Source organism: Pyrus communis, chromosome 16 (genome assembly GCF_041283825.1).
Source record: "Pyrus communis isolate YQ-2024b chromosome 16, ASM4128382v1, whole genome shotgun sequence".
NCBI lineage: Eukaryota > Viridiplantae > Streptophyta > Magnoliopsida > Rosales > Rosaceae > Pyrus > Pyrus communis.
The window spans coordinates 15,041,386-15,063,997 of NC_142580.1; the positions used below are offsets into that span (position 1 = coordinate 15,041,386).

Genomic DNA, 22,612 nt, shown 5'->3' on the forward strand with positions numbered 1-22,612 from the left:
AGACCTCAAAAAGAATTTACAAATCAAAGAAAGAACGAAGCTTGCCATCCTGAATGAGAGTATAAAAACTACAGAGGAGGCCCTCACCCGATTAGAGAGTCCTATTCCACAACGATTGATCTATAAGCCCTTCCTAGTAGCACATCCAACAAGGCTACGAGAAACTCCAGGATTGCCACTTCACCAACACTCAAGTAAGAAGTTTTTCCCAGACATCAATCGCATAATAAGAAAACAGGAATATTTCAAGAAAGTAAAAAAGAAAAAGAAGATGACCTAGGGAAAACCTTAGGCGAAAAATCCTTTAACCAGGCTAGAAACTGCTTGCCCGCATTTTAATGGCACCCTCATCGTCAGGTTACAAATCCAGCACGCCATCATCGAAAAGGTTTTAATTGATAACGGGCCAGAAGTCAACATCCTCTTTGGAGGGGCAACTATAAAGATAGGCATTATGGGCGAAGTTAACTCGAGAAGATCTACTATCCAGACACTTAGAGGGACTCTACTCAACACTTTGGGCACAATACATCTCATGTTTTGAGCAAAACCATCTAAGTATATGATAACTTTCCATGTGATGGATAACCCGTCTCCATAAAATGTTGTCCTTGGTTGAGAATGGTTACATGTCATGGGAAAAGTTCCCCTTAAAGATAGAATTTCGCTCGTTATCCCACAATGTTACCAAGTAATGAAAGATTCAACAATGAAGAAATTGCCTATGCTAAAAGATGGAGTCCCCACTATAGACAATCAAAGCCATTATAGACTGCTCCAGGTGGCCTGAAACAAAGCTAATCACAGCATGAACTACACGTGATTTGATTCCCTTCTCATGATTTGTAAGCAGTCATTTTCGGACTCAATCACAACCCCGCCATCTGTGCGAAGACAAGTCCATGGAGAACTCATCTCCTAACGCCCTACCATATGCTTATCTTCAAAAGTGATCCCTAATGTAATTTTTATGCCATATCATATTTTCCTTATAACTACACTAGTGATTGGATTCTCCATCCCGAATACGAAGGCAATCATTTTCAGATTCAATCACACGCCCCCTCATAAACCAACTTTACTTGGATCATGAATAAATAACATATGTTTGTCTTAAATACGTGTTCTTTCTTTATTTTTTCGATGATGCAGGGAGTACCCTACTCATTCAAAATAGGGCACAAACTTTGTAAACTTCACAGTAATGCAAGTCTACAAACGTTCAAAGTTCCACTGTCAAATGAACCTCCTTTAGCCCAATCCGTCTAGAATGGTTAGCAACTTGGAAGACTCAAACCATAATAAGCGTGGTAACGATTAGCGGATTACGGCCACGAGCACATGGCGCCCTGACCCAGAAGTCCAATACATCATCTGGCCTCTGTAAAGTTTATGCAACCAGCAAGGTTGTAGGTTATAACATTCAAACCCATACTCTATGCCATTCGAGGGAATAGTTGAAAGGGCAACCCAGAACTCATTCGAATGTCGCTCTAAAATTTGACCCCAAGTACAACTACTTCTATCTCAGACCAACTTACTATGTCAAGTGAGCTCCGCAACACCAAGTGTTAGCATGTCTGAATGGGGCATCCAGACTAGGCAATGCCCAAGAAGAATTTATTCCAACATAGCTCCAATACATATAAATGCTTTGGTTAAGCCAACCAAAGTAATCTGATCGGAAACGCTCAGGTCCAAATCATAGGGTCCGACAAAAGGATTCAAAAGTGTTTTCGACCCACATGTTGATGTCCAAGTTTCCAAAAGAACTTTCGCTTAAGATTCACAGGGAACGAACATGTAATCCAAACTAAGGGAAACCCTATTGGCACCACATTGCGAGAATTGAGGTCCTTGCCCCAAGAGTCGGGCAAGGCTTGAAGAAACAAATCCCCAATTGTACAACATTATTAGGTAAACTTTGAAACTCTTACATCCGATGGATGCATTACAATAAGTGCCGGAGCAAGGTGTTCTCGAGGGTTTAATATATAATTCTTGGTATGAGAACAATGTGGTGTTTCGGGTATCGCGATGAGAATACTCTATGAATACTAAGTTTGGGAGGCAACATTCCCCCACGAATCAACATTGCCAAGGGAAGCTGATGAGCTCTATCATGGGCCCACAAACTTATTCGTATGCGGCTCTACCACTTGTTTCTCACACGAAGTTCGTTTACTTTAGAGAAATTCATCGGGTCAAGATTTCTCCCAAACAAATTAAGGAGCGAAAGAAAGAGACTTGTATTACAACAAAAAAATTGGGAAATGGACATGTCCTCTTTCTGACCATAAGTGAGTTCAAATCAGTCTCTTTTTGAAGCGTCTTTCTCTTTAAGGGTAGCAGAAGACTAGCCAGGGGCATCAGGTGCCAGGTAATTCTCAAGGTCGCACTTCCCTTGCTCCGCCTCTAACTCTGCCACTAAATCTGACCTCTCATCCAACAAGTGCTGAGGAGAAGGAAAGTCCATGTGCTTAATCTCCTCGTAAATTCTGAAAATGCTCCAACCCCTAGTCTAAAGCCCCGCCCCGAAAATTTACTTTTTTTTGGGAAATAATTTCGGTGATAGGCCAAATTAAACTCTTATTGCTTTAACTACCATTAATCGCGATTCTTTATCTAAATTCCTTAATTCCTCACATTTCCATAACCATATTTTAAAACTTCTAAAACATATGATTCAATTATGAATTTTATCCTCAATTTCTTCTATTAAAACCACTTCTCAACAAAAGATTAATTTTCGAGTATTTAAGGCTACATCTAACTCTATTAGACTGCCTACATACCCTTGAGTGAGATCAAGCCTTTCGTAGTTCACAACTCAATAACAAAACCCATTCCGAAAAATATTTAATTAATCAAAATATCCAACATTTGTGTTAATAACCAAAACACGTCAAATAGAAACCAAAAACATAATTGGAATAACGAAATTCACATAAAAACGCAATGTCAGCTCATTGACCATGCGCTGTCGCACGAGCCACCGTGGGTGGTGGTCGACCACCCCGACTCGCCGGAAAATTTCACAATTTCTAAAAATTTCCAAATTTTATAGAAATGTAGAGCAAGTTAAGGGGAACAACTTTTATATCTAGGCCGAAGTCCAATTCGGTCGGGAAAAGCCTCAAATCATCGTGAACCCGCTGGAACCCTAGAATTTAGGTAGTGATCGAAGGAATTTGTTTCAGATTCAGTAGACCGTCATCTATGAACTTGTGCACCCACCGATGCGGTTTGCACAATTTCAAGGCAAATTTTCATCTAATTTATGGCGGAATAGGTAGAGGGAAAGTCATAGATTGTTTTTCAGGTGGTGAAGGGCTTCGATTCGCCAGAAATTGACCGGGAAACGGCCAGAGTTCATGGCCTCCGCCAGTCGAGTCGAACAGGTCCAGAGACTCGATTTTCGCCCCCTTTTCTCTTTTTCTCCTTTCCCTCATTTTCCTCCCTTCTGATTAGTCCCTCTCTCTCCCTTTCTTCCTTCCTTTTCCATCACAGCCATCCATCTCTTTCCTTTCTCTTTTTTTTTTTTCTCATCTCAGCCACCCACGTGGCATAATCTCAGTGCTCCAGAAAATCTGGAGCCTTCTAAAAAGGATTAAATTTACAAAAATGTCCCTGACTTTAAATGCTAATAACTATTTCGTTATAACTCCGTTTCACGAACGATTTTCGCTTACTCGCTCATAGGATCATCCTTTATCCAAATATGTCAAGAAATACAATAAAATATATAAGACTAAAATACCTCCTCGTATAATTTCATTAAGCCAACTATGAGCATTTCCATCTTTTCAACCTAACGATAAATTTGACAACATAATTTATAATAATTTCCAAAAACAAAAAAACTTTAAAAGTTCTCAATTCAATTTTTCATACCCATAAATCAATTTATTTTCGATTTTTCTCCGCATATTCATATATTTAAATTTTCAGGGTATTACACACTTAGGGTGATCTCGCTGGACGTATCTACTAAAGAATCCGACATCAAACTCCTATTCAAGCAATTTCTTATGATCTTCTCAAAGTGCATACTCCTCAAAATAGTATCTGTTAGCGAGCTGTTGAAGGTCCTCAATGTGCTTGTTGTCTTTACAGCCGACCTCATAACGAAGATCATCAACCTTCTTTAAAAGAGTTTCTTGCTCCTTAGCCCAAGCGTTTTGCTCCGAAGTTAGCACACGCTCTAACTTTTCTTTTAAGATAATAAGAGCTTGGTTCGTTTCCACATTGGCCTGCTTCTTGAGCCTCAATTCCTCTCTAATTACCTTAAATATTTCTCCATAATCCTTGACCTCACCTCTTCAAGAGTAGCTAGGTCGATATACCAAACTATCTCTACCTCATGGGTAGAGTTTGAGGCTTACTGCTTGGCGTGTGCACTTTTAAGTTCTTCAAATTGGGTTAATAACTGCCGTTCTACCTTAATCCTCACAGCCATATCAAAACCTGCAATTCCCTCAAACTCTTGAATTCGCCTTGCTTATTGGAATAAGGCGACCTTCGTCCACACGTTGGCCTATCACAAGGGCTATATTAAAAGAAGATTCGTGAATATCAATGAAGTAAAATGGGGGGAATCAAGATGAATACCTCATAGCCGCTTCTGTAACATCGCATCATGACATCGTTTAGAGAAGTACAAGTTTTTTTGAAGTTAGCAGGGGGCAATCGCGACTTCGAGCAACGCCCGAGCATAATCCGTATTCCAAAGACCGTTGGCATCTGAAGAAAGGGCAACTCGGTCAACCAAATAATGGATCACAAGAGGAGGATAAGTTATTCCCTCTGACCTCAACAGGGTCGTTGACGAAAAACCATCATGACGAGAAGGTTCATCAACAAACACTTGTAGTAGAAGAACAGAAGTTGATGTTGAGGCGATAAAGGGAGCAATGGCTTCATCAGCACAGATTGAACGGTTAGCTGAAGAATCAAATGAGGAAAGTGGGACTCTAACTCCAACAAATGGAGCAACATTTTAAAAGAGCAGAGGTAGCAAAAAGGGCGGTTCATCTACCATGGATACAAGGGTAGAGGCATTAGAAGTTGGTGGCTCTAAAACAGTGGCACCTCTTTTTATTCAAAGAAGGGTCTCTTCTTCTTCTCCAAGATCTTTGGAGGGCATGTCCTTAATCAACAATTGAGGCTGAAGAGTCACAATCAGTGGACGAGAATAAGAACTCCCAAGATAGTTTTGCTTCTTTGAGAGAGGTGACAAGGCCACTGCTAGTATAAAAGAACAAGTCCTTCTATGTGTTAAGGAATCTGCTCCATCAACTGCACAATTGGGATACAACCTGGACAGAAGGAATACTGCACGTGGCTGCAATATTCCTTGACAGCAGACCTCATGTGCTCTGATGTGTTGCAGCATGGGCAGCAAGCACGCCAGCTTTAGTTTATTGCATGTGTGTGTGTGTAAGATGTATATAAAACATCTAACTGTCATTACAACAGAATAGGAAAGAAAATATATCTTTTGTATATGGTATCACGAGCCCAAAAACTCCAACGAGCATTTTTTTTCTGATCCCTCTCTTTCCTGTCTTCATCCATGGCCACTGACGCCGCTACAACCAACCTTCTACCAGACCTCAACTCCACTACTCCCACCTTGATCACCATAAACGCTACAGCCCAATTACCTGTGAAACTCACACCCACCAATTACCCATCCTGGCGTGCTCAGTTCAACGCCCTTCTTTACGGCTACGATCTCATGGGTTATGTGGATGGTTCTCATCTCTGCCTATCAACCACTCAAACCGTGCTTCGCACCTTTTGGATTCGGCAAGATCAACTCCTCCTTCATGCGATTCTTGCTTCCGTCTCCCCGCAGGTCATCTCCCTTATTGCCTCTGCCAAGACATCCAAGGAGGCTTGGGACAAGCTTCTTCATCTCTTTGCTAGCAAAGCCCGTGCCCGCGTTCTTGGTCTCAAAGAACGCCTTACTCTCATGCGTCGTGAGAACAAGCCTGTCTCTGAGTATCTACAAGAAGTCCGCATTATTGCAAATGAGCTTGCCATCATTGATGTCCCCCTCTCTGATGATGATCTCCTCCTCTACATTCTTAATGGTGTTGGCTCGGACTTCAAGGAAATTGCTGCGGTAGTTCGCTCCCGCGACACCTCAATCTCTTTTGAAAACCTGCATGACAAACTGGTTGAACATGAAGCTGCTCTCAAGCGTGATGATACCATTGTTGTACCCCCAGTGATCACTGCCAATGTCACTCAGACATCTCGCTTCCACACCTCAAATCGTGGCTTCCGCTCTCACAACTCCAACTCCAACAGTGGGTCCTTTCTCTCTCGCAATCCTTCTCGTAGTTCCTTTGAGCACCCCCACACATCTTCCATTGCCACCAATTCTCGTGGTTCCTACAAGCCCATCCAACAATCCTTCACCGACAATGGTCGCCGCTCTACCAACATGAACAACACATGTTATCGTGGTTTCTGTCAATGGTGTGGCACTCAAGGTCATAGTGCCAAACGCTACCCTCAACTCCAATCTGGACCTTCCAGTCCGCTCGTGGCCAATCCTACCACCCATGGCCGGTCCACCTCTTCTCCAACATGGTTGCTTGATTCTGGTGCCTCTCACCATGTTACCTCTAATGTCAACACTCTCTCTGGTGCAGCCATATATGATGGTCCTGATGAAATAATTATTGGTAATGGTTCAGGTTTGGGTATCACACATGTCGGTTCAACCACTTTACCCTCCTCATCTTCCCAATCTTTCAGCTTATCAAACGTTCTATGTGTTCCTTCTATGAAAAAAAGACATTATTTCTATCTCTAAATTTAATAAACAAAATAATACCTCTATTGAACTTTTTCCTGATTTCTTTCATGTCAAGGATCTGAGCACGGGGGCGGTTCTTCTTCGAGGCCCGAATAAGGATGATGTGTACGAGTGGTCTTCTAAATCATTTCATCAACCACAAGCTATGGTGGGTGTGGTGGTCTCTCCCAACCTCTGGCATCGTCGTCTTGGTCACCCCAGCCATCAAACTCTCCAACAAGTCCTTCGTATGTCTTCCATTAATGTGTCTTCCAAGTTGTTCAAGTCTGTTTGTCATTCATGTCTATGTAATAAAAGCCATCGTCTCCCGTTTGGAACTTCGTCTCTCACCAGTCATGGTGCATTAGACCTCGTTTATAGTGATGTTTAGGGCCCTGCTCCATACTCTTCAATTGATGGTTTTTCTTACTATGTTATCTTTGTTGATCATTTTACAAAATATATATGGCTCTACCCTCTCAAAAAGAAATCTGATGTGTTTTCCACTTTTGTCACCTTCAAAGCACTTGTTGAAAATTACTTCAAAAGAAAAATCACTAGGTTATACACTGATGGTAGGGCCGAATTTATCAAACTCCAACATTTTCTCTCATCCAATGGCATCACCCATCTTCTTACACCACCTCACACTCCTCAACACAATGGAGTCGCCGAACGACGACATCGTCATATTGTTGAAACTGGTCTCACACTTCTTCATCAAGCTTCTTTACCTCTCACCTATTGGTCTTATGCCTTTAAAACAGCTACCTATCTTATCAACCGTATGCCCACTCCGATTCTTAATAATCTCTCCCCATTCACTCAACTATTTGATGAACAACCCAACTACTCCCGTCTTCGTACATTTGGGTGCTTGTGTTTTCCTTGGTTACGTCCTTACAATTCCAATAAATTACTCCCTCGTTCCCGCCCATGTCTCTTCTTTGGTTACTCATCTAATCAAAGTGCGTTTCAGTGTCTTGATCTTTCCTCCCACAAACTTTTTATCTCTCGGCATGTTCAATTCGATGAGTCCACTTTTCCTCTTGCTAACCTCCCTTCCTCCACTCCCCATGTCACGGTTGATAACTCTCACACTTGGGTCTCTTCTCTTTCTCCAGTTACTCATGTTCCTGTCCACTTACCCACCAGGCCTGTTGAGTCGGTTGTTTCTTCTTCGCTGCCACCACACGTCACATCATCATCATCATCAGAATCTGCCCCTGTCTCAGAACCGTCACCATCCGCTGCCCCGATCCCTATTGCTGCTGCTATCCCTTCTCTCTTATCGTCACCCAATCGCCAAGCATTGGTCCCTACCTCTACCGCACCTATATTCACCCCACCACATTCTCCAACCCAAACTGATCACGTCCAGCCACCTCCTCCCAACAACTTCGTTCGTACATACACTAGAAACCCTCATAGGACTGTTGTCACCTTTCCATCCTCTAACCCAACCTCCCCCAACCCCCCCCCCCCCGTACCTCATGTGCTCCCCAATCATTCCATGATCACCCGTGCCAAAGCCGGTATCCACAAACCCAATCCTCGGTATGCTATGACTGCTACTAAACATCCCATTCTCTCCTCAGTTGAACCGACATGTGTCTCTCAGGCTGTCAAGGATCTCCTTTGGCGACAAGCAATGTCCAATGAGTTCAATGCGTTAATTCGCAATGGTACATGGGAGCTCGTTCCTTCCCTTCCCTCTCAAAATCTTATTGGTTGTAAGTGGGTGTTTCGTATCAAACGGCATCCTGATGACACTATTGACAGGTACAAGGCACGCTTAGTTGCCAAGGGTTTTCACCAACGTCCTGGTGTTGATTTTTCATACTTTCAGTCCGGTGATCAAACCTACTACCATACGCATTGTTTTGCATCTTGCCGTGACTCATGAGTGGCCAATTCGTCAGTTGGACGTCAACAATGCTTTCCTTCATGGCACACTCCGTGAAAATGTCTATATGGTCCAACCACCTGGTTTTGTTGACTCTAATCATCCATCTCATGTGTGTAAATTGAGGAAAGCCCTCTATGGCCTAAAACAGGCTCCCCGGGCATGGTACAAGGAATTACACTCATTTCTGCTCTCCCATGGCTTTGTCAATGCCATCTCTGATGCCTCACTCTTTCTCTTGAAAAAAGGGACTGCTGTAATTTATTTTTTGGTTTATGTTGATGATCTTCTTATTACAGGAAACGATTCCTCACTTGTAGCAAAGTTCATTCACCTGTTGGCAACTCGGTTCTCCGTCAAATACCTGGGCTCCTTACATTACTTTCTTGGTGTTGAAGTCCTTCCCACAGCCACTGGCCTATTTCTCTCTCAGCACAAGTACATTCATGATCTTCTTGTCAATGCCAAGATGGATGGTGCAAAGGCTGTCAGTATGCCTCTCTCCACCACTCACTCACTCATGCTCTATGATGGCTCCTCCCCAACGGATCCCACTACCTACCGTCGTCTTGTTGGTGGACTTCAATACCTCAGCCTTACACGCCCTGACATCTCCTTCACAGTCAATAAGCTCTCTCAATTCATGCATTCTCCTTCCGAGACTCACTGGCAGGCACTCAAGCGTCTTCTCCGCTACTTGAAGGGTACCCTTTCCTTTGGCCTTCATCTTTGTCGTCGCCCCTCTCATCGTCTCTATGCCTTTTCCGATGCTGACTGGGCTGGTGATCATGATGATCGCAAATCTACGACTGGCTATGTTGTCTATCTTGGTGGCAATCTCATCTCTTGGAGCTCCCGAAAGCAGCGGTCTGTCTCTCGCTCCTCTACCGAAGCCGAATATCGGGCCATTGCTGCCACCACTGCTGAACTCATATGGATTCAGTCCTTACTGCGTGAACTTGGCATTTCTCTCCCCACAACACCGGCTGTTTCTTGTGATAACATTGGAGCCATGTTCTATTGTGCTAATCCGGTTCTCCATTCCCGTATGAAGCATATCGATATTGATTTTCAGTTTGTACGGGATCGTGTCACTCGTGGTCTTCTTCAAGTCTCTCATGTCTCCACTACTGATCAGCTTGCAGACGCTCTAACCAAATCCTTGCCACGTCCACGTTTCCATCTCCTTCGTTCCAAGATCGGGGTCTCCGATGGTGCCACCGTCTTGCGGGGGCGTGTTAAGGAATCTGCTCCATCAACTGCACAATTGGGATACAACCTGGACAGAAGGAATACTGCACGTGGCTGCAATATTCCTTGACAGCAGACCTCATGTGCTCTGATGTGTTGCAGCATGGGCAGCAAGCACGCCAGCTTTAGTTTATTGCATGTGTGTGTGTGTAAGATGTATATAAAACATCTAACTGTCATTACAACAGAATAGGAAAGAAAATATATCTTTTGTATACTATGGGCATTGCGAGCATTGACCCACTCTGGGTTCTTTAGAGGGAATCTGAACGGTGAAAAGCGTCAATATGTTTTCCCCAGTCATTGAAGTGCTCAATGGAAAATAGTCATTTCCAGTTATGATAGATGGCCAAAATTTGCATTGTCGACGAATCAGGTCCAGACGACACACTCTAAATCAGGCAACTCATCTTTGAAATTGGGAACAATTGAAGGGCTTAATCTGATCCAAATTCCGCTAATATCCTCTTCCCATGCTCCATCAACAACCAGTATGTCCCCAAACTAATCTTTGTCATGACAGAGGATGTCATGGATGTATGTCTCCTTAGCAAACTAGCTCTGGCCCTAAAGTAATAATGATTATCCGAACCTGACCAGATGTTGTGCAGCATCCTAAACTCGGGGATGTCCAACTTAGCCCTGAACCACTGATTCAACAACTCGAAGCAGGTAAGAAATCTGAAGGCGGCAGGAGAAAGATTGCAAATGGCTATGTCATAACACAACAAAATGCCTTTCATAAAGGAGAAAAGGGAAAACGCAGGCCCAAGTCCAAAAACCAGGGAAAGACTTTAGTACTAGGAAAATTGGGATTAAACGACAGCGGCATATCAGTGTAAATGTCATGGCCAGGGTCCTACCAGACGTTGCAATCATTTAGGATGTCACGGTGCATTTAGACACCCTCCTCTTGATTACGAACTCTCGACAGAGGGAGATTGTATGGAGAAACCTTGACTAATTGGGATTTCTCACTTGAAGACACCATGGGTAAAAACTCAGAAAAAAGGTAGAGAATTTTGAAATAAGTACAGATGAAAATTAAAGCTTTTTTTTTACAACAAAAGTTTATGGTGGAGAGCGTAAGAATGGTCAGTAGCAGGAAGAACACGAAGCAGTTGATAGACCTCCCCACCAAACTCCCACAAAATCACCATTTCGCATGCCGACTGCATCTAAGACGTCGCGTATTCTAGTCAAGTGCCCGACTTTTGCAACTGTGCATGTACAAATTAATTGCTTCTACTAGCCTCAGTTTATCCTTGTTGTATAAGAGTTATGTTTCTGCATACATAAAATGCATTGGCATACCATGATTGCTTTCTTTTCTGATCATGGAAATGTATACAAGAACTTCATTCTTTCTTTCGACTTTGGAAAGGAAGAGTTCGAATTGACTACTCGTCCCAACTTGCCAAACTACGAAGATCGCACCCTACACGATTAACTTGGAAATGATCGTTAACCATCCAACATGTCTTCAGTAACAAAGGATAACCAATTTGATATATGGTTGTTGAAGAATTATTATGATAGGAAGAAACTCGTGGGAGAAAGACTACAACATCCACATCAAGGTAAGTCCTAACAGGATAAAAAAATTCACTCCTCTTTGTTTCATGGGTACTCTGCGTGATCAGTCGTAGGTATTTCAAAGGATACTACCCCAAATATGAAAGTACAGTCTTCTTTTTCGATCTCAACAGTGGAAACATTAGAATTGTACAAGTTGGAACTTTGAATGAGAATTGCAATACCACTCGATATATTCAATTATACCACAAGCTTGACTCCTTTTCGGAAATATGGTAATTTGATCTAAGTAGATGTAGACCAGGGAAATCTCTTTGACATAGGAAAGTTATAGAAGTCTACTAATATGGCACGGTATTGCAGGGAAGTTGGGCAGAGAAATAGCACTATAAGGAAAAACAGTTTTTGTGCCAAACTATTTGGCCACTGGAGTAGGATTTCAATCCCAAAGGTATAGAACGCGTGGCAGTAGGCAGACTGAGAAATAGAATAAGGTTAACAGGCCTGAGGTTTTGGGGGCCTGTGCGAAACTCTAAGAGACCCATAGAAAATAGGGAATTTTAACGAAAAACTCACGTTACTCTTCACTTTAACGAAAAATCACATTTTTACATTAAAAAGTCAATCCTGGTACTATTCACTTTACCCTTTATTTTGTCCTTATCATTAAAACTAAAAGTTTTCAAGTTCTTTTCATTAGTTTTTCTTAGAAAATATAGGATTTTGGTTGCTACGTTTTCTTTTACATTTTAATTTTTATGATTATGTATAAATTGAGATAAAGAAAAAAAAATTGGTGTGGTGGTTAGGTACTTTTTTGTGGATATTTTTTTGAGTTCGAAACTCCTTATTTCTAAGTACTCAAAAATAAATACATAAAAGCCTTTAGAAAGTCTAACTTTGGTTGCTATGTTTTCTTTTACACTTTAATTTTTATGATTATGTATAAATCGAGATAATTAAAATAAAAAATAAAAAAATCTCCTATTTGCATCCTTATGTTTTTGGGTTTGAAACACCATGCTTTTATATGCCAAAAAAAAAAATTAAATAAAACACAAAACCATGCTTTTAAATACCAAAAAACTTAATAAAACACTAAAAACGTCATTGGGAGGACTCAGCACCCACTTGGTGCACACGGATAAGACGCTCAAAACAATTGCACTCAGAAAACAATTTAGAAAATTGTTACAGATTTATATATATATATATATATATATATATATATATATAAAGATAAAATAGAATCATAAATTGGGGGCTCTTCCGAATTGGAGCCTTATGCGGTGGCACCACTTGAACACCCTCAGAGCTAGCTCTAAAGGTTAACTAATAAGTAACTTCACTTGAATCTTTGATTATGTACATGCACTTAATTACCATGTATCTTGCTTTTACTGCTCTTGTTTGTGTTTATTTCAGTTTGGTGGATTGTGTGTTGGCTCTGCTTGTTGAAGCTAGCTAACACATGTTACCATGAGTACTTGGCCACAGCCTTGCTTCTGAAGCAAGTTGAGTCATCATCTGTCAATTACCGTTTAGCCCCTGAAAGTTGTCTCTATCAAATTGGATAGGTTTTATAACATATTTTAAACATTCTCAAATCTTACCTCTTCACCTAAGAAGTTAAAGGAATTTACTTAAAATTTTACATATAATATTTAAAAATCAATTAAACTCTATCAAAATTCATGAATTTATAAATCCATCAAAATACCTCAAAATTCTCTTCACTAGCCACAATAGGCAAATTTCAATAGGGGTGGGTAAATGAGGGTTATACCCGCGGGTCGGGACAAGTTCGGGGCTAGTCCATATTTAGTAGAGAAGAAACGAGGTTGGGTGGGCCCAAGGTATTTACGACGCATGGCCGATCCAAAATTTTAGTATCACAGGATTTTCATACCATCCTGTTTATTACATATAATTAATGAATCTAATTCAATATCAGTAAATCTCCAGCATTGGATTGGATTTTACTTTTCACTTGTTCAATCTGCCCACTCCACACTCCCCACTCCCCACTCCCCACTTTATCATTTCTTTCTCCTGGCTAGACCTGGCATTCAAATCGTGTTTTCTATGTTTGTGTCGCTTTCATGCCATAACGGAGATCTTAACGGGTTGTGTCATGTAATACCTGTTAAAATGAACAGATAATATGATCCGAACCGAACTCGGCCCATTAATATTAATGGTAATATGACCTAACCCGTCACCCGTTAAAGAAAATACATTTTAATCCAATAAATAATCAAATGAAAAACATAATACTAAATTAGTATATATGTACCACATTGTCACATAAATATTACTTCAAAACATAATAACGCATTTGTATTTCAATTATTACATACCCCAAAATAAGAAGCCAATGAAAAACAATTAGTACATTACAAAATATCAAACGTTGAAGGATATGTAAGGTAAAGGGAGTTAGTTTAAAGGTTATGGAACCTTGCACGTTTTTCGACAATAAAACCCTTCAATTTTCATTAATCACTAAAAGAAATGGTATTAGAATTCTGACTTGATATATTGTCTGCAAGAGTTATATTGATGATGTTTTCAGTAAGACTTTCCACATTAGCACTCTCTTCCACATAAACTAAGCATAGAAAAACCAAACATTGTAAACCATTCAAATTATGAATACCAAAAATAATTATGAAAAGAAATAAAACGATGATATTGTATTATATAAAAGATACATAACCTCCTCCCCTAAAAATACTACTCATGAGGGTTTGTCGGGTTTTAAAAATTCAAACACGATGTACCCATCTACAAAGCGTAGAGAATGGGAGCACGTGTATTTGCATATTTTTTTTCACTTTTTTTGCACTTGTATATTAGTTATTACAATGTTTTAATGTGTTTGGTAATTTTTAATTACTTTGATATTTTTATTTTTAATGTGTTTTCTAATATTTTAATCTCACCTTTAAGAGGATAAAACATTTATGATTATGATTGTATGAGAGTAAAAACTTTGTTAGGTCATTAACTCTAAAATTGAAAGTTTGAATTTCTACCTCTATTAATACTATACTAGTTGATTTGGATTTTGGACAATATGTCAAGTAAAATTTATCCCAATAACAATAATAAGAAACTCTCATAATAAAAATAAATAAATAAATAAAACTTACAATTTAAGTTATATAGAATAATAAAACAATAATACATATTTAATATACAATATGTACACTATGGCTATTGTATTTTAAAATAAGTTTTTAAGTAGTTTAACATTAAAATCATCAAAATAATTATTTACGGATCGAAACAGGTTGCCCACGTGTAAACTCATTAAGAACCCGTTATTAATAGGTTCTTAACAGGTGACTCGATAACGACCCGATTAATTATCGTGCTGATCCAAAACCCATTATTTTCGTATCATGTTAACGGGTCGTGTAAGAAAATGTCAAGTTTACTCCCAGCTACCACCCCTACATGACTAGACTCCCTCCATGAGAGTGATTGAGTCTCCTCAACCTCGATTGTGTCAACATTACAGCAGCTAACCATCATCTTCTATCTCTTGCCCGGTCCTCCCAATTGCAAGTTATGACCACCACCACCCCATCCCTGCCATCGAGAAATTCACCATCATCCTGCAAATCCCTAGGTGTATTTGAATTGCGTGGGTTTCTAATTCAGAAATTTAGGGTTTTTGCTCAAATTTGGGCTGCTTCAATTTATGGTTTTTGAATTAGGGTTTTTATTCAATTTTGGGGCTGCTTCAAATTAGGGTTTTTGTTTGAATTGAGATTTTTTGTATTGTCTATTGTAGACTTGATGAACAAGGACTACAACACTGAGTCACCGTGCAAGGGATCTTGTTGTCTTGAACATAGTTTTTATTTTGTAAAGGTGAAATTTGAAGTTTTTGGTTAAAAAATTCCATTTTGGGTGTACAATAGAATTGCATGTTTGGGTTTGTGATTGAAGTTTTGAGAGTTGGGTTCCTTTTGGATTTGGAAATTGAGGTTCTATTTTTGGGATGTTTTGATATCTACAAATTCAAATTGCTCTGTTTTTTTTTTTTTTTGTTTGGTAGCTTTTCCCATAGAATCTTATTATTTTTGTCGGTAGAATTTTTAGGGTTCTGTTTCTGTATCGAAAGAAGATGCATGTTGGAAATGCGTGTTGAAGATGCATGTCGGCAATATTTACAATTACAAAGGAGACGATACAGATATACCTATTCAAATAGGTAAATTTTATTTAAACCCATCTAACTTCTTTCTACACTCAACTTAAATTTTAAATATTAATTGTCTATTTTACCCTATTGCATAATTACTATTAAGTACAAAATCAAATTAATAATAAAAATCAAATTTATCAATAGACCCACATACTATAACTAAACCCTAGCATCACTCTTTGTTTATCTTGCGTTCATTCCAACTAAAATCATAATAGCTCTGATAGAGAAAAACAAGCTTTTCTATTGATGGATGGTGATTTTGAAGTTTTTAATCCTCCAACTAAGGTATGACTCGATATATGGATATTTTGTTTGTTTACTTCTTCTTTGGATTAAATTTCATACTTTTTATATTATATTGTATTTGTTTCTCTTTGTCGTCTGTATGCGCCCCAAAACACCAGTGCAAAGACTTTTGATTAGTAATGCAAAGACATAAAACTTGATTATTGGTGCAAATAAAGATTGCTTAACCTTAACCACGAACTAGGGGGTGGCATGTCTTGCACCTTTTTTATTCGAAATAGCTCCAATTTGTTTACTTGTTTATTAACATAGCAGCAAAACACCCAGCCTTATATATCACTTCAAAGTTTCTTAAAAAGTACATGAAAATGCTCAATTTAAAAAGGACTGAACTGGAGCTTGCATAACATTCTCTTGGCAAATTCAAGTCTATGGAATGATCTCTTGGATCCCAAGTATATGGATGGGTTGTGGTAGCAAGAAAAAAAAAAAAACAACCATGGAAATGCTAGTCCTATACGACAGATGCAATTATAGGGGGTAAAGGACGCCTCTTTGAAAAAAGGAAAAAAACATTGAATTAGGGATATTATTTTATAAAGAGAATGTGTGTAAAAATAATTTTACATTTTAAATTGGATTTGAGAGGGTAGTTTAGGTAATATATTTGGGTTTAAAGAGATATTAATTATTTAATAAAAAAACAATATGGGTGAAGAGAGTAAGTTGGGTGTAAAAAGAGGTTAGATGAGTTCAAATAAAATTTCTCATTCAAATAATATGGTCTGACAATAAAAGTGTAATTGAACCCGTGAAACCGGTCCGTTTCAAATGAACTGAGTTAGGTTTCCAAAGTTCAGAATCCTTATACTCAATTTGGCCCATTCTATTGTATTTTAAAACAAGTTTGGGCTTGGCCTGTGCCCACCCCTAAATTTCAGAATTTTCTTTTTACAAATTCCGAATGCCTTTATCTCTATCTTTGTTCCTCTCTCTCTCTCTCTCTCTCTCTCTCTCTCTCTCTCTCTCTCTCTCTCTCTCTCTCAATTCAAACTTGTTCATCTCCATCTCCATACCCATCTCCTATATTTGTCCATCTCCATCTCCATCTCCTCCCCCTTTTTCTCACCCTCTCTATCCAATAGGCGCGGTAACTTTTACCCTCTCTCTTTTGTAAGTACAAATTATGTATGTAGATGACGGTTTACCGTAGTGACGAAAACCAATTATTCCTATGCACCTTGATGCAAGTTAAATTAAATTTGTTTTATATATCTCTACCATAATAAAGTAAGATCCCCACTTTGCAATCACAAGGCTTCGTTAAATTAAAAATTATTGTGGGTGGGCAATACGATCGTGCTTTTTCTTTTGGGGAAATTACATTTTACTTCCTCGTATTTGGATGCAATTACAACCTCACACTCCATTTTTAAAACATTTCAATTTCATACATTTATTATCATTTCAATGCAATTTTATACATCCATTAATCAAATTATCTATTTAACCGTTAAATGATAACGTGAAAATATCATACCCATTTATTTTGATGACGTAGCAAATAAAAATAACTAACTATTAAAAAAATACAGTTCAAGAAAAAAATTGAATTAAAACAAAGTGGGCCCCACCCACCTTCTCTAAACCCTATTTTATTTTAATCATCTCCTTAGTTCATCACACCATTGTTTAACTTCCGCCTCTTCCCCGTCCCTGCATATTGTCACCGCCCTCGTCCACTTCTTTCCATTTCTTCTCTCAAGTTTAATGTCTCAAATTTATTTATTTTTTTCCTACTCATATTTTACAATTATCACATCATCACTTAACGGCTAATTTAACAATTTTTTTAGCAGAGGTATGAAATTAAACTGAAATAAAAGTAAATGTATCTTGTTTAAAAGATGTTGTATAAAATTATAAGTGACGCCAAATTTGAGGAGGTAAATTGTAATTTACTTGTTTTTTATTTTTTTGGTTACAATTCGAATTATTGGGCCTAGAGGTTGTCAGTGAAGACGAGCTAATCCAATTACGGAGGTCCGGCCCACATACCCAACCAACTACTTCCTCTCAGTTAAGATCACCACCAGTCACACACACCTCATCACCGGAGAAAGAAAGCCTTATTCGTCGCCATGGCATTGGCCTCGTGCTCCACTACCTTTCGCTGCAACCACGCAGCGGCAGCGGCACCGGCACCGTGGTCACATCCCAGAACTAGACCCAGAAGCTTCCGGGGGCGGAGGAGCTCCATCATCAAAGCAGCCGTCACCACCGATGCCAAGCAAAACCTGAAGACCCCATTGCAGTACAGGAAGCTCGGGGACTCGGACCTTGTAATTAGCGAAATCACTCTCGGAACCATGACATTCGGCGAGCAAAACACAGAGAAAGAAGCTCATGAGATTCTCAGCTACGCATTTGAAAATGGGATTAACGCATTGGACACTGCCGAGGCTGTGAGTGCTTGTGAATTGCTTGATTAATGGCTTCAATTGTGCTTTGTTTCGTTTCATTTCGTTTTATCTCGGTTTTGATTAAGGTTTAAATCTTTGCTGTTGCAGTACCCAATTCCCATGAAGAAGGAGACACAGGGGAGCACTGATCGCTACATTGGCAGTTGGCTCAAGTCTCAACCCCGCGATAAGGTATTCGGACATGTTATGTTGCGAGATTTGCAGTAAGAATGTTGTGGATGAGGTGCAATTGTTATCGCAATCTAATAACATAACATGCTAAATATATTGCAAGAGATAGATTTTGTGTTTCTAACTCAATAATATTTTCCAAATAGGTTGTTTTGGCAACAAAATTAGCTGGCTATTCAGAGAGGTCAAGTCATTTGCGTGACAATGCCACGGTTTTGCGGGTGGATGCAGCAAACATTAGAGAAAGTGTAGAGAAAAGCCTAAAGCGCCTTGGGACAGATTACATTGATTTAATACAAATTCATTGGTAAGTTTATCGACCAAATTCCACACGTTATACAAGCTTTAACATGCTACATTCTCAAATGATTTTGTGATTGTAATTAGCATTACAGGAGATGGACCTTCACGCTCTAATTGCAAAATTGTTCTTTTCTTGACCCATTTGTTGTATCACAGAACGACTCTTCAACTTAGTTTAGGACTGGGAGAACTGTTTAGTCTGTCTTGTATTAGACATTTCAGCTTCTCGTAACTCTTACCATTTTGTATGGATGAACTGAAGATCACTTTTTTCTGTAAGAAGTAAGAACCTTTTCGCATTTTTTACTTACTTTTCGTTTCACCTTCTCCTAATTCAGCAATGAAGCCAACCATTCTGCTTGAGAACCTTTTTGATGATAATTGGAAGGTGGTGATGCGTATTAGCACTTCGCTCATCATTGGATATGCTTGTCCATTTTGTGTGTTAAATTCACAAGTAACTTGTAGTAAATAAATAAGTTGAATGATTACATTGGAAACCCATTAATTAACCTAGTTTGGGAGTGCAAGAAGTGATGATAATAAAAAGAGAATAACATGAAAAATCTATTTTCTCCGTTCATTTTGTCTGAAATCCGTCCAAGAGTATTCACATTTTAGAAATCAAATATTAGCTGAAATAATTACTATTTGTAGAAATTAGAACCACTTAAATGCAGGGTAAAGACGAATCAAGCTAAACCAAGAACACATATTTAATGTGTTGGAATGCCACATTAACATGTTTTCCTTCCCTTTTCAGAAGAGAATCTGGATCTTAAGTAGTTTAATGTGGTGGCTCTCGTAAAATAAAATAATTTATTTTATGCAGGCCAGATCGCTATGTGCCATTATTTGGTGGGTATTCATATGAATTTTCAAAATGGAGGCCAAGTGTACCATTCGTGGAGCAACTGAAGGCTTTTCAAGAACTCATTGACGAAGGAAAGGTAACATAACAATTCAAACCAATGAAAGTTTTGACTTTCAGGCTCAATATTAAAGCACTTGGCATGAGAAGTGGAAGTTAGATACAAATTATTAAATTTTTCAAGACCTGTTATAATGTGGATTGGAAAAATAGTATCATAGTGTTCGTGAGTTTGTTTGTAAGTGAATCACTAGCCGCAACCGCATCGATTTAGATGAAACATATTGTTGTCATATGAATTGGTATACTTGTAACTGGAGGAAGAGTGAATCTTTGATTCTTGAATATATAAGTTCTTAGATGATTAATGAGTGTTGTTAAATAAATGGACTGTCACCTGTTCTGTATAGCTTGAAATTCTAAGATTTTAAATTTACATGATATATAATCCTTTTGAACTTTCTAGGTACGCTACATTGGTGTTTCTAATGAGACTTCATATGGAGTGATGGAATTTGTACATGCAGCTAAAGTTGAAGGGCTACCAAAGATAGTCAGTATCCAAAACAGTTACAGTCTTCTAGTTAGAACTCATTTTGAAAGTAAGTCACATACCATGAGGAGTGAAATATTACTTGACAACTAAATTTTCTGTTGATATTTCTCTTTAGATGGTTATTCTTGTACCAACTGTTTGATAGGTTATCTATCATGTGAATATGCTAGTTGATATATCAGATTATGTTCTGAGATAAGTTTTATCTAAAGTGGTAGGGGAAATGTCTCCATTTTCTTTGATTACTAGTTACAAGCTGATCCATGAGCCACACTTGAGCAATATGATTAAGTTAGATGAATGCCTGCTGTCAGCTTGTTTTCATTTCTTTAACTAATCTTTGATAACTTGTTCACATTACACGACTTGACTTGTTTGAGTGTTAATGATATTTGCTTGACCGATAGTTGCTCATTTGATTGATGTCGACCTGGTTGGGCTGTCTATCCAGATTCCAACCCGTTTCTTTAATTGTCGGCACCTTTGTAGTGTGTGTTGAGAATTTTTAGTGTTTACGTTCTCCCTTCTAGTTTCCCATGTTACTCTCTTAATCCAATGAGTTTGTCGTTCTTTTGTTGATTCTTTGCAGTTGACCTTGTTGAAGTCTGCCACCCACAAAATTACAACATTGGCTTGCTGGCTTATTCTCCACTGGCTGGTGGATCACTGAGTGGGAAGTACATAGATAGCACTTCCGAAGCTTCTAAAAAAGGGAGGCTAAACCTCTTCCCCAGCTACATGGAAAGATATAACAAGTCTTCTTCTAGGGTATGTTAATATCTTGCATGTCGTAGAGTGTAGATCATGTAAAACATGGCTAAATCCAAATAACATGCATATTATATAGTTATTTTATAATCTTAGAAACAGATGAACTCCTTTGATGTGGGGATTTATCATCACGGTGTTACATTGTAATTTTGTTGGGGAACAGCAGATTGTTTACAGGGACTTTTCGTCACTTGGGAAGCAACTTGTTTATTGTTTGAGAAACATTTTTGAACTGCTATACGTTCGCCAAATATTGATAAAATTTTGCATTTTCTGCAATTAAGGGCCTGGAAGTTAGGACTTAAGAGTGCTAACTAGCAGGCTTAGCACCATCTTTTAACCAAGTTTTAAAGCAAGGTTGAAAAGTGTTTGGTTACCACCCACAACCGCGCAGATTGTTTCGCACGTGATTAAAGCCTTGGCTGAACTTCGGAGTATTTCCGAGTATGAAATTAACTTTGGACTCCTCGATCTTTTGGACAAAGGCTGTTTTCCGTTCTTGATGAGTTACTTTATGTTTTGAATATGAATTGCTGAGGATAATTTCATTACTGCTGGTTGGTTGTCTGCCTAATTATTACTTGTTTCTGTTTTTAGGAAGCAACAATAAAGTACATCGAGCTAGGCAAGAAGTACGGGCTAACTCCAGTTCAGCTTGCACTTGGATTTGTACGGGACCGTCCATTTGTGACAAGTTCAATCGTTGGTGCAACTTCTGTCACCCAACTGAAGGAAGATATTGATGCTTTTCTGTTGACTGAGAGGCCTTTACCGCAAGAAGTGATGGCTGATATTGAAGAGATTTTCAAGAGATACAAAGACCCTACCATTTGAAAAAGTGGCCTTTGGAAGTGTAATTATTACTTTTCTTGCAACATCAGCTTAAGATAATGATCGAACGTCGATGATATCCCTTGTTGGCGTGGGCAATTCCGATTTTGCGGTGACCAAAAACCATGAGAGAAGAAGCCTCAACTTCCCCTTTGGGGTCATTATGTATCCCTGTAGTTTTTCTTGTGTATTTTCCTCCAGTGTTTCTGTCCTTTGATTGAACCTTGTATATTTTCCTCCAAATGAGAGCCTGGATCGCATATGTCTGAGTTATAGATTGAAAGTTATGTCTGGTTGCATCATGTTTAAAATTCATATCCTTAACTCCAATGTTTTGCTCCCTGTTTTCTGTTGTCTGGCACGAATTTCGTGATTTCTGGAACAAGAGTCCTCGACTTCTAATCCGTCCAAGAAGAGCGTCCTTCGAGTTGTTGGCAAAGGATTCCGACCGACGATAGTCGTGCACCTTCAAGAGTCTCTTCACATTGTTCTTCCAAAGCATCGTCGCCAAATCCATGTTGCAGTGAATTATGCCTTCCTCCATCGGCCCCTGTTTATTCTTCACTTTCCGTATCAAGCCACGTGGCAGACTCGGGTTGAGTGTAGCATTTTCTTACAACTATATTTTTGAAAAGTAGTTTAACTCGTTGGTGG

The 22,612-nt window shown here is 39.0% G+C and overlaps 1 protein-coding gene across 1 annotated transcript; it reads left to right on the top strand.

Moving 5' to 3' along the window:
* The first annotated feature begins 18,014 nt into the window (after nt 1-18,014).
* On the top strand, nt 18,015-22,218 carry LOC137731676 (uncharacterized). The gene is made up of 7 exons (XM_068470858.2): nt 18,015-18,437; nt 18,543-18,626; nt 18,773-18,933; nt 19,762-19,879; nt 20,267-20,402; nt 20,946-21,124; nt 21,725-22,218. Exons 1-7 carry the CDS (start codon nt 18,114-18,116, stop codon nt 21,959-21,961), a joined length of 1,239 nt encoding a protein of 412 aa, XP_068326959.2. The 5' UTR covers nt 18,015-18,113; the 3' UTR covers nt 21,962-22,218.
* The last annotated feature ends 394 nt before the right edge of the window (nt 22,219-22,612 follow it).